Source organism: Colossoma macropomum, unplaced genomic scaffold (genome assembly GCF_904425465.1).
Source record: "Colossoma macropomum unplaced genomic scaffold, Colossoma_macropomum, whole genome shotgun sequence".
NCBI lineage: Eukaryota > Metazoa > Chordata > Actinopteri > Characiformes > Serrasalmidae > Colossoma > Colossoma macropomum.
Window position 1 is genome coordinate 17,032,410 of NW_023494792.1, and position 14,914 is coordinate 17,047,323.

Genomic DNA, 14,914 nt, shown 5'->3' on the forward strand with positions numbered 1-14,914 from the left:
ATGTTGTCCCATTCTTGTCTGATGTAAGATTCTAGCTGTTCAACAGTTTGTTACTTGTCCCTGCGCTGTGCCAACATAAAATCAGCATGTAATACACTATGTAATATGAAATAATATAATATCATACAGTATAATGTGTTATAATCATGAATATTTTAAATCAACAGGCTGCATTTTGGATCATATGGCAGTGTTTAATGCAGTATTTTTTTGTAGAGCATCATAAGTAGCTTTTCTAGCATTTTGCACATTTGGGGTTTGCAACATTATGTTAGCGTTGCTGTAGCTAGCGGTCATAGCTAGTGGCGTTGTATATTAACTGCAGCTTATCCTGCATTTTAGTATTGAGCTAGAAAATTTTACCATAGAGTTGTGATTCAGTACCACATAATTAACATGTAACAATTCTGTTGTGATGACACTGGCCTCTATTTGTGTCTGTTTTCGCAGCATGCCACTATCACCACATATGTGAATGTATAGTGGGGTGCTTATGAATAAAGCTGTTGTGGACAGATGACCAACTTGTAACATATGACTCAATCACTCAAAAGCTGTTATGCATAATTCTCTGCAGTACCCCCATTCTTGGTTAGTGAATAACTCCAGTGTCAGACTGCGTGTAAGAATGGCAGAAATTCTCCTCCCCCTCAGAGTTGATAGATGGAGCAAATTCCAACAGCTGTAGTGGGCTCTGCATTGAGTCAAACACCAGTGACCCTTACTCTGTCATTTGGTGCCATTTGGGCTTGTTAAAACTGACAGTGGGTTAAAATTGGCAGTGAGTTCAAAAGTACACACAATAGAGTAAAGCACAGATAGTTCTATCAACTGTAAACTAGTGCTGTATGTGATTTATCTGCATCCTTTATTTGGACATACATATTGACATATTTGTCTTTCTTTTAATTTAATCCCACAAATATTAAACAAATTAAAGTTAGCTCAGTTGAAAACCTAATCTAAGCTCTTAATTCTGTCATTCTGCACAACAGGAGTAGTTTTCAACAGGTTGGAAATTACTGATGTGATGTAGAGTGAGAAGCAAAAATATTGAAATTAGTTATTTTTGGTATATATTCATAACATTTGCATTCCAGATCTAAAGAAGAACATGTGACTAAAGCACAGAATGTCAGGTTTTATATCTGTGCATTGTTTTTCATACAACTTAAACCATACTCTTTATTGCAGTTTGTTTTTTTGTCATTGTGTGAACTCATATGAGGACAAATGAATGACAGGTGATTCTGTTTGCTCAGAAGCACATTCCCCTAACTGTGCACATGTAAAAGAGCTGTGAAAGTACTGGGATGGTTTTGGTCATTGGAGTTTGCATTAGGAGTTTCATTTTGTTGTAAAAGGTGCAAAACTGTAGAACTGACTATGATGGTCAAATAGGCAGCTTTGAAGATTAAAGCGGATACCAATCAGAACTTTTACAGAATGAATGGGCATTCTAAAAAACAACAGTATGGAATATTTTAAAAAAGAAAGAAGATACTGGAAGTCTAAGTAATTTGCTGTCTCAGGACGAGCACAGGAGCTGATGACAAGGACATTGTCAGAGCTCTGAAGAAAAAAAAACAGAAAGACCATCCAAAGAATTAAAAGACCATTTACAGAGTGCAGGGGTGAAAGGGGCGAATTCACCATTAGCAGAAGACATGAAGAGAAGGAACACAGAAGCTACACTACAAGATGCAGACTTATCATCAGCACCGAAAACAGAAGGACCAGGCTGGAATTCATGATGAAGTGCAAAGAGGAGCCAGAAGAGTTCTGGAGCAAAGTTTTATGGACAGATGAGGTAAAGCTGAATCTTTATCAAAGTGATGAGAGAGCAAATGCAGAGAAACAATGTTGGACGGAAAACATTGTCCAGAAATGAAAGCTTGACGTTCTATGATTTAGTCTCATACCCATCTTTTGAAGAGAAACCCCATTTTTCCAATATTTTGCTAGAAATCCAGTTAAGACATCCAGTAAAGAGAACTGGATTTAAGCTCAGTAATTGGGTTTTTCAGTGCATGTGTACTCTCAATCTCATTTCTTTTGGTTTTCTCAGTCTGCGCATGTACAAAAACAGCACAGCACTGCTTGACTCACAAAGGCCCGGAGTTCCTCATCATCTGATTACCCAAGTGCATGTAAACTCGTTGAATGGACTTCTAACAAAATCTGCTTTTCTGCAGTTATTGAATTATTAAGTGCATGTTAATGCACCCAGTGTGTCACTTTGATATACCTTTAGTCTGCTAGAGAGCCCGCTGTCTACAGCATGTCAACTGGGATGTCTTGCAGCAGCTTTTGTCATTTTTTGTCATCACTGCCAGATTGCTTCCTGCCTGCATATGGCTTTCACAGAAACATTACACATCACAGAAGAAGTTGGAGTCACTTGGCACAAAATGGTTGTGCGCAACAGTTGAACTGGCAAAAGTAAATTTAAAAAGCCTCTAGAAAGAATCCGAATGATGTTTCTCTCCGTTCATTACTAGGCATTAACGACTTACTCTATGTAGAATTCTGACTGAGTAGTTTCCTATTGTCTTATAATTATGGCTGTCACATGAATTAAATAATCAATTATGATTAATAACGTTATTTTGTGTAGTTGACAATGATTAATTACATTAATCTTAATTGCTCAAATATGACCCTAAAGATCTTTATATTCTCTTCATCAGAATATATTTATTACTTTAAATTATTCATGAACATTTTTAGCATGAGAACGCTGGGTTTGCTTGAACTGAACTTGTAAATTATGTGATTTCCATAGGTTGAACAAAGTTTTCCAATTCCTTTTTGCTTTCGTGTTCGTCTAGGTCATGTATTCTTGGAAGCTTTTGAGAGGAGCTGTAGCTTTCCACCTTGCTGTTGATTTTGTTACTTTGCTTATTCATTTATCCATAGGTCTCCCATGAGTACTGTGCAGTGTTGTCCGCTGAGGGTGCTGGTTATATTGCTTTAAAAGCCATTTAAAAGCTATATTTGAGAAAGTGGGGTAATATCACAGACTTTGTGATACAGCTTGCAAGCACCTGTACTTCAGCCTGGAGCACTATGGATGGTTTAAAGAGTCAAACTAGGAAAATGTCTTAATGAAATCAATGCTGTATAGTGTTAACATGTAATAAACACAACTTTGACAGACAGTGTGTGTGTTTGACCTCACAGCTGGCATCTTAGGTATCTCAGTAAACTCAACACAGCTGGGCATAATCCATCCAGCATCACACTTGTCACGACTGTGTGTGTGTGTGTGTGTGTGTGTGTGTGTGGTATTACAGATGGACTATGTATTTGCTAAAACACTTTCCAAGCATAGAATATTAGCAATGTCATCTCATTCTCTCAAAGTGAGATTGTATTAAATTATAACTGCTAAAATAGTAATATAATTACTCTTATATTTTTTTCTGCACTGTCCTATAGGCAGTTATATTTTCTGCCAATCCTCATCTGCTTTTCATCTAAAGACTTTGTGTCTGTGTGTCTGTTTCAGCTTCAACATGCCTCATGATGACAACCCAAAATGCAGAGAAGCAGGAATGAAGCATCAGTATCATGTCATGGCACCGACCTTGAACTATGACACCAGCCCATGGTCCTGGTCAAAGTGCAGCCGAAAGTACATTACAGAGTTTTTGGAGTAGGTGCCTGCCTTTTTTTCACATTGACAGACAACAGTTTTGCCAAAAGAGAAAAAAGGAAACCAAGCAACACAATAGATTGATATGTAATTATAAGACATGATGACATTACTCATGCACTATAGCTTTAAATGTTTAACAGTCTGTTGCTTCATGATTGCTACAGATTTTTCCTTTTCCTGTCCGTGGTGCTTATAGGTGATCATGATCCTTGATCCACATTACCCTTCTCTGTTTTCCTTTTCCTCTCTTTCTCTCCCTCTATCTCTTCTATTGGACGGAATGACTCTGACATTGGACAAACAGTCATTTAGTCGCTGGCGTGCTTCGTCCTCAGTAGCGGTATCCTGGGGCAACGGTTCATTCAGGGCTTCCAAAGTGGTGCAGCAAGCAGCAAGCCCAGCTGAAGGGCTTCCCTTTAAGATGGGAAATGTCAGTTAAAATTAGATTCCTGCTGGATGCGACCCTTTGATCTGCACTCCAGCACTCTCGCCTGTGGGACCTCCACAAAAGACAGCCTTGTTGATGAGGCCTTGTTCACTGTATAGAAGGCACCGGGCTGGGGATGTAAGGTTACCCAGCCCAGGCGCCCAAGAGTGGACTTTCCAATGTAGGATCCGGCCGGTATGTTTTGGTGGAGGGAAAGAAGAGACTACTACTAAGAAACTGCCATTGAAGCTATTTTGTTACAAAAGCGAGAAAGGAAGGTCTGAACCTTGTGACTGTTCTGTAGTGTACAAGGGGTTAAGGGAGCATGTGGGTGAGTTGATTAAACTCTCGCATATGAAACTGAAAGGGAAATGTCAGCAGTGGGGTGACTGTTTTTCTGCATTGTATTTTTGGGAAAAAATGGATTTGCTTAACAATGGCAGTATTTATAAACACAAAGTATGAAGGAGGCTTTGGAGCATGCATCAGAGAGGTTGCCTGCTGGTGGGAACGATGGAAAGCAAAGTCAACTGCTTCTGTACTCACCCAGAACAACAGTGCACAGCATTGATGACCGCAGCACTTAACAAGCAGCGATGTAGTTAAGTACATCAGTGTTGTGACTGCCCATTCACCTTCAAGAACTCTCTAGTCCCTAAAACTCTACTGTCAGCAGATTATGGAGGAACACAAGCAGGCTGTCTTACATACACACAGACACACTTGAGAAGAGTAGGCCCTGTTCAGCTAAGATTTATGTGTAGAATGAATCATGACAGTTCTACGTGACAGCCAGAGAGACTGCCCCATTCTTTTATTCACTTAGTCTTTTGATCCAAACGAATACCATTCAGAACGCTCAGGGCTTTTTGCCTGTAAGTCCAATCTGCAAAAACTACTTAAACACATAGACAGAAAAATGCCTTCCTTACTTATTGCTACTTGCTAATTAACGTACACATAATAAGCACATAATCATTCTAGCAAAGCATGTAATTTTCCACTGTAATGCTTCTCTTCTGCAGCTGGGAGCAAACATGAAGAATTAAGCAAGCCACACAAACTCATCTGCAGTAATTAATGAGTTGGCTGGTCTGAAGCCTCTCTTATTTTGGACACTATTTTCAGTGTCAGCTCAATTAGCTCTATTTGCCAAACGTTAATCTCCCCCTTTTACACTGCACTACAGATTACTGAGCTCTCAAGGAAAAGCGGACACTGGGCCAAAAATATCTCATACCACATACCAACAGTTCTACTTAGATCCGCACATTAGTGAGTGAGAATGGCTAGTAGTATTGAACTGCGGAACCCAGTCAAGTTTTCATGTACTAGTTTATTTGGACAGACCTGACATTTTCAGAGTTGAATTTCTATGAAACCATCAATGACCTTTTCCTATGTGTGACATACCAAAACACATGGTTTCTACATTGAATCTCATTGTGAATACATTTTGAATTGTGCATGTATATGTCATGTAAAAAACTACAAATTAACCACAACCAATTTTTTAACCACAACCTGTTTCTTTAAACAGAAACTAAAACTAATTGGCAATTGCAAGTCATGTTGCTTAAATAAACTGACTTTCATCCCAGTGATTACCAGGTGTGGGCTTTGTGTACCTGCCAAAGGGCTTTGGCCCGTTTTGTGTTATGATAGACTTTTTGCCTCACACTGTAATAATAGAAAGTCCTATAAAAAACAACACTTTTCCACCATACTGTTTTTAACCCTCCCAGGTTTATTACATAAAAAGCCTTATTATTTAGTAACTGCAGGGACTTCAGTGCAAACTGGCTGAACTATACTTAGGTTATAGAAGTGTGCAGTAAAACTTTGGGCCCGCTGGCAGGCCCTGGCCATGTAAGGGGTCAATAAGAGACTGTTCTTTCGTATACCTGATGTGCTAATAGCAGAGTGCTGAAAGAGCCTCACTATAGGCCATTTCTGTGATTTCTGTGTCCAGAGCAGAGGCACACCTCCATCATAGCTTTGTGCACTCTCCTCTCATTGCTGAATAGATTAATTCCCTAAAGCACACATACGGCACTTACTGCTTTTTTCCTGCCGGAAAACAAAGGTGCCTCTGAGCGCTTGCAGGCCTGAAAGAGCTCCAGTGCAGTGACAGGGGATAAGCTGAGGTAATGAGAAGGCTCGGGGGATCAGCTGGGGCTGGATGAAACAGGTGTTTAGCCCCCCTTACGGCGGACAAATTGCACGAGCAGTGTCAACATGTCTCATAATTACACATCAAGCTCCTATTGTGTTGCTTGGTTTCCTTTTTCTCTGTTGGCAAAGGTAAACAAAGAAGGCAGGAGGAGAGAAGGCTCTTGCAGTGGAAGTTTACTGTATTTTATTGAATGAATCTCTAAGACATTGTAGTAAAAGACCTATTCAGTGTCTAAGACCAGCAGTTGAAAGCGGCACATTGGTGAACATGTTTTAAACAGCTGTTCTTTTGTGACCCTCCCATGTAATTCAAACCATGGGTGTGGTAGGCAAACTATATGTCGCCAGACTGTAGGTTCACTGTTTTGAAACTTCATTTTTGGCAAGTGTGTATGGGGTTCCAAATCCCTCCATTTTGTGTGTTATAAAGACTAAGGTCCAGGGGAGTGTGTCTTTTGTCACACTGAAATGTAGCATGTTATGTGTGAGATGGAGGAGCTCTGAATGAGCCAAGTCATTTTAGTGACATAAACAGGTAAAGAAACAGACCACCCACTGCTAAACTGTTACACTGAAGTGTCTGTTGTAATTGTCAGCACACAAAGTGAGCCAGCACACAAATGTGACAAGTTAGATGTGAATGAACATCTAATAAAAGAGGCACAATTATACTAGTGAGGACAATACTCACTAAAATTGAAGCTAATTGCTATGTTGAATGGGCCTCTTTTCGCTTTCCTGTGTTTTGTCTGCCAGCACTGGTTATGGGGAGTGTTTGATGGATGAACCAGTTGGCAGGACTTACGACCTTCCTGTCAAGCTCCCAGGCCAGCTTTACAATGCTAATCGGCAGTGTGAACTGATGTTTGGACCTGGCTCTAAAGTCTGCCCATTTATGGTAAGGCTAAGCTTCACTTTTGAACATGTGTAGGAATCAGTAATATGGTCAACACAGTAATACAGAAATCAAATAAATTTTTGCAGACAGATGATACCAAGTAGACTTATAGTGTGGGGTATCATCCTGACTATTGCAGGTAAAATGACTAAAACATCATCAGACTTTTACAGATTATTTAGGAAGTAGCCAGGGCTTGAGTGAAGTTCAAAACAGACTATATGGGACTCATATCAACTATCGTAGGTCTCTGCATGTGAGCATTGCTTTATCCAGAGGTTAGGTGGTCCAGTTTGATAAAGAAGGGCTCTTCTTTTTGCTTGTTGTGTTGTGATATGTGCTATCAGTATAATGATCCATTCCTGAGCCTTATAGTCCTGTAACAATGATTTGTCTCAGCTTCTCTATTAGTACTGAAGATTATTTCCAGTATTCAAATAAATATTCATGCACCCACCTAACAGTGTCCAAGTAGGCTGTTTAATTTATTAATGAATGACATGTTTAGTGAACTCCCTAACCGTGTCTTTTGTGGTAACTAGGGCTACACCGCAAATAGTATTTTCAGTGCTAAAAAATTTAAAAGGTCCACAATGACAGAGCCCCGAAAGTCTGAAAGTTGGAAGTAATAGCACCATTCGAATACATTACCCACACACAGCATCAGAGTGAATTTTTTCACACATGAATGTATTTGGAACTATGTATTCCAATAGTGAAAATTCTGACAACTTCTGCTTTTTTGTGTCTGCCATCCATGTTGCAGAAACAGTGCAAGAGACTTTGGTGCACCAGCTCTGAGGGAGATCATAAAGGGTGTCGCACACAGCACATGCCCCTGGCTGATGGAACTGAATGTGGGCATGGCATGGTGAGACTTTTCCTAATATTTAGTTCCTCTATTTTTGTCCTACAGTCAATGGTGCATTGCCTAGAAATGTCAGCACCGCTGACACGGGTAATATGAGCTTTTGTTGGTGCTTGGCCCTAAAACACATTTCATGCTAAGTGAATAAAGACTCATTTTTAGTAGTTTGCTGCATTTGGCTGTAAGCCTTGTGTAGCTTGGATAATGTCTGAGAGTTGTTTCATGTCACAAACATAACAAAGTGAAATGAGCATCTAAAGCTGGTGACCGTGTGAGATTTGCACACTACTACATAGAAAAAGACTTTTTCTTTCAGGTCACAATAGAGAAGACTGAGTAACAGTATTGTATTCTTTGGTCAACTGATGATAAATGTAACAACTAGAGACCTGGTGTAGCTAAATAGGCCTGTCTGTCTTGTACTACTTGTAACATTAGCAGTCTGAACTCACAGCGAGGCTTCTCTGTTGTCTTCCACCTTTGGGATGCTATGCTAATTAGCAGCATTTAGTGCACTGTGACTGGCACTGTGGGAGCAATTGGAGGGTTTGGAAAGAGGAGGGGGCATTGGGCCTTTGAAATGGGATGCCTTGCAGCGCTCTCAGTCAAGTCACCTTGTTCTGAACCCACGACCCCCAAGCCTCTTTAAGATGCGGGTGAGTGGGTCATTGGTCAGGGAGCTCTGGGCTGAGACTGGCTTCTACACAAAAGACCCACATAACTGATTCATGCTCAGGAGAGAGCTGAGGAAAGAAGGGGGTCCCTATTCCCTTTTTCTTATCCATTTACCCACAGGAGGCTTGCAAGGAAACTTCAAAAACACTTTGTGGGTTCTTGTTGGCCAAGTATCACAAGGCAGAGTCACAGTCTTGGTTCGCCTGGCATTACTACACTGCTTGAGTGCGGAATTGTTAACTGGGATGGTTAGTATCTTAATCCAACCAAAACAACCATGACACAGTTGTGGGATTTCAGTGTGCCTGGAAAGCCTTCTCTTGTTCTCATTAACTGCTGGACTGTCATGCACAAGGGAGTTTGCTGAGGAGAACCATTTGTTGTTTGTGCCTGATTTGTTTCTGTGAGGGCCCAAGTCTGTCTGATTAAAACCATAGGAGCATGAAGGAGTTCATCTCAGTGTTAAATGTGTCATCATTTTTCATTAGTGAAATGGGCCTCTGATTTTGTGTTGTGCTATAATTGCGTCTGTTAAAGCTTTCTGATTATTTGACAGGCTGTCCACCACATACCACAGTATAACCAGTCTACAGTCCTTGTGTAAATAAATATAAGTGTGATGGAAGAGCTGTACTTCAAACATAGTTTCTTGATTATTGGGGGGAAAAAAAAATCCCACAATGCTAAAACAACACAGGAACACAAAGGGCCTTCTTTTCTTCTGTTTTTACCCTTCATGGCACCTGCACCTTTGTTTGTGGTGCCGAGGGCTTGGTGTCATCTCCTTGCTGGGCACTTTGAAGTGGAGGGAGTTGAAAGAAAAGGGGCTCTCAGTCTCAGCTCACCTGTCCGTTTAGAGTTCTTTAATGTGGGCGAGTACTCAGGGAGGCTTGTTAAAATCTGCCTCTATTCTTTTGCTTTAGAATGGTACTAAATGTCACTTCCGAGCCTCCAAAATTAAATGGCGGTCAGTTCAGGAGTAATTTTTTTACATTCAGCAGGTACATTTTACACCACAGTACAGATTATTTACCCCATAGACCTGATAGAGGAAAGCACTGTATGCACTATATTGCTGAAGTAATATTTGTCTCCTGGATTCCTCTTTGAGAGGAACAAAAAAAAATAAGCAAAACAAGTCAAGTAGCATGTCCACACACATACAGAGGCTGGTAGAGAGCAGAGAGCTACTGTCATTGCCATTAAACTAGATGTTATTTGTTAATTGCTGTGTCTTATTAAGTAGCTTCAAAGTAAAATTGCCAAACAGTTTTCTTATAACATGTTTTTCTTTCTGTGGTGACTTGGCTGTAGCTGATCTACTGTACTAGTTAAGAGTAACCACATTTTTGTTGGTGCTCTCTCAATACTGGGGACAATTGCTTGGCTCATTTTAGTTCAAACTCTCTCTCCTCTCTCTTTCCCTCCATCACCCTCCCTCCTTCTCACTAGCTGGGCGCTGGAGTGAGTAATGTGGTCACATGACCCTGGCGGTCTGTCTGTCATCTGGTTCAGTGAGCCTTACACTAACGAGGGCATCCCATCACTTGTTGTCTATAAATACTGCCACCACTCTTCTCTTTCCTCCTGCGGCCCTTCAAAAAGCACGGCGCTGGAGAGACGCTCAGCACAGCCAGTCTGTCTACTACTATCTGTGGGGCCAGCAGGCCTACTATCCACACACTCCTTTGAAGAGCTTGCTTGGATTTCACTAGCATGAATGCTTGCTCACTTGGAGGGGGTGGAGAAAAAGCAAAGAGAAGCAAACGTATCAAACTGTGTGTCCACAGTTGCTTTAGAGAGAGCTATGTTTCCCTCATTGGTGTTTTACAAAGAAGCATTGCACAGTGAGATTTAGGCCTCGCAGGCGGTTATTAGCAGAAGACAGAAAAACACCTTACAGACTGAAACTGCCTTACAAACTGAAACAGAATTTGTATTTTTAAATCAGCTCTCAGAACATTTTGTTTTTTTAAAAAAATCTTTTTTTTCTTTGAAAGAGCAAAATGTTTTGCTTTCAAACTAAAGCCCAGTGTACTTGTTTTTGGTAATCTCAAGTTTTTAAAGCAATTATGAAGAACTGTGGGGAGTGATTTAGTGGAGATAAGATTGTAGCCTCAAATAAAAGTGGTTGTAAAAATAAAATGTTTCCTACCTTGTTGCTTTAGCTTTATTTCTAATTTCTCTTGTAGCGTATGCATCTTCCTAATAGTCCCAAGACATTTTACAAGTCGTTTTATATCAAGACACTACAAAAGAGGGCATTGTGCCTCACTCACAATTAAACTCTAGGGAACTCTCCTGCTCCCTGCAACCTGCCCTCGTCTCACACAATTAGAGCGAGATAGTGAAGTCTTCCAAAAGTCTGGTGGAATAGAATTTGCTGGCGGCAGCTGTGCAACTTGGCTGCCGTTGCTGGCAGCTTTTGCAGAGCGCTAGGTCGGTTCTCTGTTCTCTATCTCAATGCTCTGTGCTGTGGATCGATGTCACCTTGCTTGCTAATCTGCCTGCCTTTCTACTGAGACACCCAATAACAGGCCCAAGGATTTGATTTAACAAATGAATTGTTATTTTGGTTGCCATGTTCCTACGCATGCCAGGACCATCTAGTGAGGGGGACTTAAGCGCTCTCTGAGGTTGGGGGCTAGATTAGATTTTCACAAGATTAGACATTCTCCAAGCATTTGAGGCTAGTCTCATGAAGGAAATATAAAAGTCAGTGTGGCATTTTATTTGGGTTTGATGAAGTGTAGACAGGATTCATTGAATCACAGCAGTTTTTAATTGATCACAAGAGGAGTCAGCAGATTTAAGGAACTGCGGATCAGTTAATCTGTCTTGGGGCTTATGCTTAGATAAATGGCCTTTGTCAGTGTTAAAAAAAACATTTCAGCCCTCTGAAAAAAATTACAAAGGACCCATCTTCCTAAGCATGGGACTAGCTGACATCTGTGTTTATATGTATGCATGTGATCCTTAGTTCTCTCAGGATGATGTAGCACCTCTGTACAGGTTCGTGCTGCTGTGCTGGTTGTTTAGGGGCATAGACTGTCATTAGAAGCTAAAATGACTGCTTTGGACACATCAGCTGTTTCATTCACCTACACTACACTACACACAAACACACACACAGTCTCTCTTTTGCCAGTCTTTTGCTTTACTTTAAACTTGAGACCATGTTTCTTTAGGGCTCTGTGAAATCCTTTATATTTTTCCCCAAATTCTGTTTTATTTTTCTTATATTTATGTTTTTAATTCAAGTATGTAAAAACTACAACACAAAATAGTAGAGAATTGGCTCTTTACATTGTATTGAACTTGCTAAATAACATATTCGGCAGCAGTCAGCAGAGCTCATAAATGGTATTTATAATTTAATGAATATGTTTATAATTCTCACATTCACTCAGATTTAGCAGGCGAAAGATTCTCCACAATGGGGCACTATTTTTTGTGTGCGTCTCTAAAAGAGAGGAAACGCACACCAGAAGGATCTCATTAATGCAGGAGTTTTCAGTCACTTTCAGTGTAAAGTCCTTTTTACACCGAGCTCGATTTTTTGTGTGATTTATTTAAACAACAGTAAGTTAATTCGAGCGTGTGTATAACTGATGATAACTTGCACACCAAACATGATGTTTCAGATGGCAAAATGCAGCGTTATTTTATTCGCCCTCTGTTAGATTTTTTGGCTGATGACAGCAATCTGACAGCTGTACTTTACACTACTGGCACTTTTTCAAAAAAGTATACAGATACACTATTTGAAGCTGCCTCTGCAGTACAACTGTTCACTGATACACTACATGGCCAAAAGTATGTGAACAACCCTTCTGATTAGTGAGTTTAGCTATTTCAGCTACATTCATTGCTAAAATTTAAGGCATAAAATCAAGCACACAGCCATGCAATCTCCATACACTAACAGTGGTAGTAGGATAGATTGTACTACTTAGCTCAGTGACTTGAAACATGGCGTCCTAGGATGCCAGCCTTCCAATGAGTCAGTACATCAACTGGTTAATTGTTAGTGCTGTTATTGTAAAGAGGAGACATCTATGAGCAGCAACAGCTCAGCTTGAAAGCAGTAGGCTGCACAAGCTCACAGGACGAGACCACTGAGTGCTGAAGTGCAAAGCGTTGGCTGGACTGGTATAAAACATACCACCAGTGGACACATTCATGCCGGAGAACGCAACCTGTCCAAATACATACTTGTATTTTAGTTAGGTGGAGGAGGAATAATAGGCTGGGGCTGTTTCATGGTTTTGGCGGGGCGCCCCTAAGGAAAAATTTTATGCTACAGCATACAGTCACATAATATGGAATTGTGTGCTTCCAAATTTATGGCAACAGTTTGGCGAGGGCCCTTTACAGACGTACCTCTACTGACATGCAGTATTCAGAAAAAATTACAGCGTCCATAAAAAAATGGTTGGTGTGGGAGAACTTGGTTGGCCTGCACAGAACCCACACCTCAGCACCATACACCACCTTTGGAATGAATTGGAACGCTGACTGTCAGCCAGGCCTTATCACCCAACACCAGTGCTCAACCTCACTAATGTTTTTTTGGATGAACATAAGTAAATCCCTGCAGCCATGTTCCAAAATCTAGTGGAAAATATTCAGAGAGGAGGAGGGGTGTTAATTCCATATAATGCATATGGTTTTGGAATGAGATGTTCAACAAACACATATGGATGAGATGTTTGGGTGTCCATACTTTTAGTGATGTCATATTGGAGACATATTTTCTTGACTAGAAGAATGATATCTCAGGAATGCTAAAGAAAGGCTAAAAAGCACAAGTGACACTGTTTGTTCAGGTTTAATTATACTGGTTAATTGCCATGTTTAACTACATTGCTTCAGATGATGTTGTCTTTTGCACTTGGTCTCGCTTGTGCACTGACATCTTTGCACTGTGTAAGTAAATATGTGCAATATGTTCCGTGTTAGTACTGAAACTCCTGAATTTCCCTCTTGAGATCAGAGATATCTATCTATGCATCTGCTTATCTATTTCTAATAAATGTACCTCTACTGACATGCAGGGTCTAGACGCCATGCATGCCATGGTGTACACAGAAGCACAATTTCTGCAATGAACAGCATTCACTGAAAGGACAACAAACTATTACATATCATCCTGATGGTATAAGCACAAATTACACAGAATGTTTAGTATGTTCTAAAATGCTTTAATTAAGCATCTCAGAAAGCATAGGGCCCTATTTCTAAGCTCTAAGCAAGCATGGCCATATTGTGTAATTTTGTGAATTCAAAAACCACATGCAAAAGTTTGCAACTCAGCCTTTTTTTAAATTCATATCAAAGAAACATCAATTCATATAAATGATGCAAAAGATTACTAATGTATGCAAGGAAGGTATGCATGTAGAGAGAAACTGGTGACAAATGATGTCCAGCCTCTCTGATGTCCAGCCCTTTGTGTGTGTGTGTGTGTGTGTGTGTGAGTGTGTGTGTGTGTGTGTGTGTGTGTGTGTGTGTGTGTGTGTGTGTGTGTGTGTGTGTCTCGGAGGACTGTGCAAATTGAACCCTGCTGTGGCTGTGGTGAACTTCAACCCAGAGCTGTGAGAAAACCAGCATGAAAGCTGATGTCTTATGGAAATGGCCGTGTTAAAATGAAAGAGCGCAAGGTTTTTAAATCAGTTGGCGTGTCCTCTCATTCCTGTGCTGATGTATGGCTTCTTTTGGGGAAAATGACGTGCTGGAAAGGGGCTTCCTTGCAATTACAGGGCGGCTCTAACCATAGAGCACCTCACTAGAGCAGATGCTAGGAGCAAGACTTTTTTCAGTTTTTTTTTTGTTGTTTGTTGCACACATACACATACCACAGTGAAATGTCATTTGAAGTGTGGCAGACAAGTATCATTCATTGTCATAAATCGTATTTTCAGTTAGGTAGATGTACGAAGGTAACCATCTCTGTGGTACTGTTGTGTGTGTGTGTGTGTGGGAGCATGTGTAAAACTCTAATTTGGAACATGTGATATCAACAGCTGAGCTACTTGTTCTCACAAAGCATTGAAATATCTCACCGTCAAGTAAGGCCAAATCTGGTAATTTTGCCAGTATAAAGCAACCTATAGAGGCAGTGTATTCTCTCATTCTTTCTGTTTTTTGGCCCCTCTCTTTTTTCTTTTGCTTTTCTAAGTCACTGTCTGAACACCTTAGTAGTATGCT

General features: G+C 40.4%; 1 protein-coding gene across 2 annotated transcripts in view; it reads left to right on the top strand.

Annotated features, from left to right (window-relative positions):
* Nucleotides 1-14,914, top strand: part of LOC118811805 (A disintegrin and metalloproteinase with thrombospondin motifs 20) — a 93,391-nt gene that overhangs the window by 30,138 nt on the left and 48,339 nt on the right. For both annotated transcript variants that reach the window (XM_036576299.1, XM_036576298.1), the window contains 3 exons: nt 3,512-3,658; nt 7,020-7,161; nt 7,928-8,032. In XM_036576299.1, the coding sequence (XP_036432192.1) occupies nt 3,512-3,658; nt 7,020-7,161; nt 7,928-8,032 (394 nt within the window). The remainder of the gene's footprint in view (nt 1-3,511; nt 3,659-7,019; nt 7,162-7,927; nt 8,033-14,914) is intronic.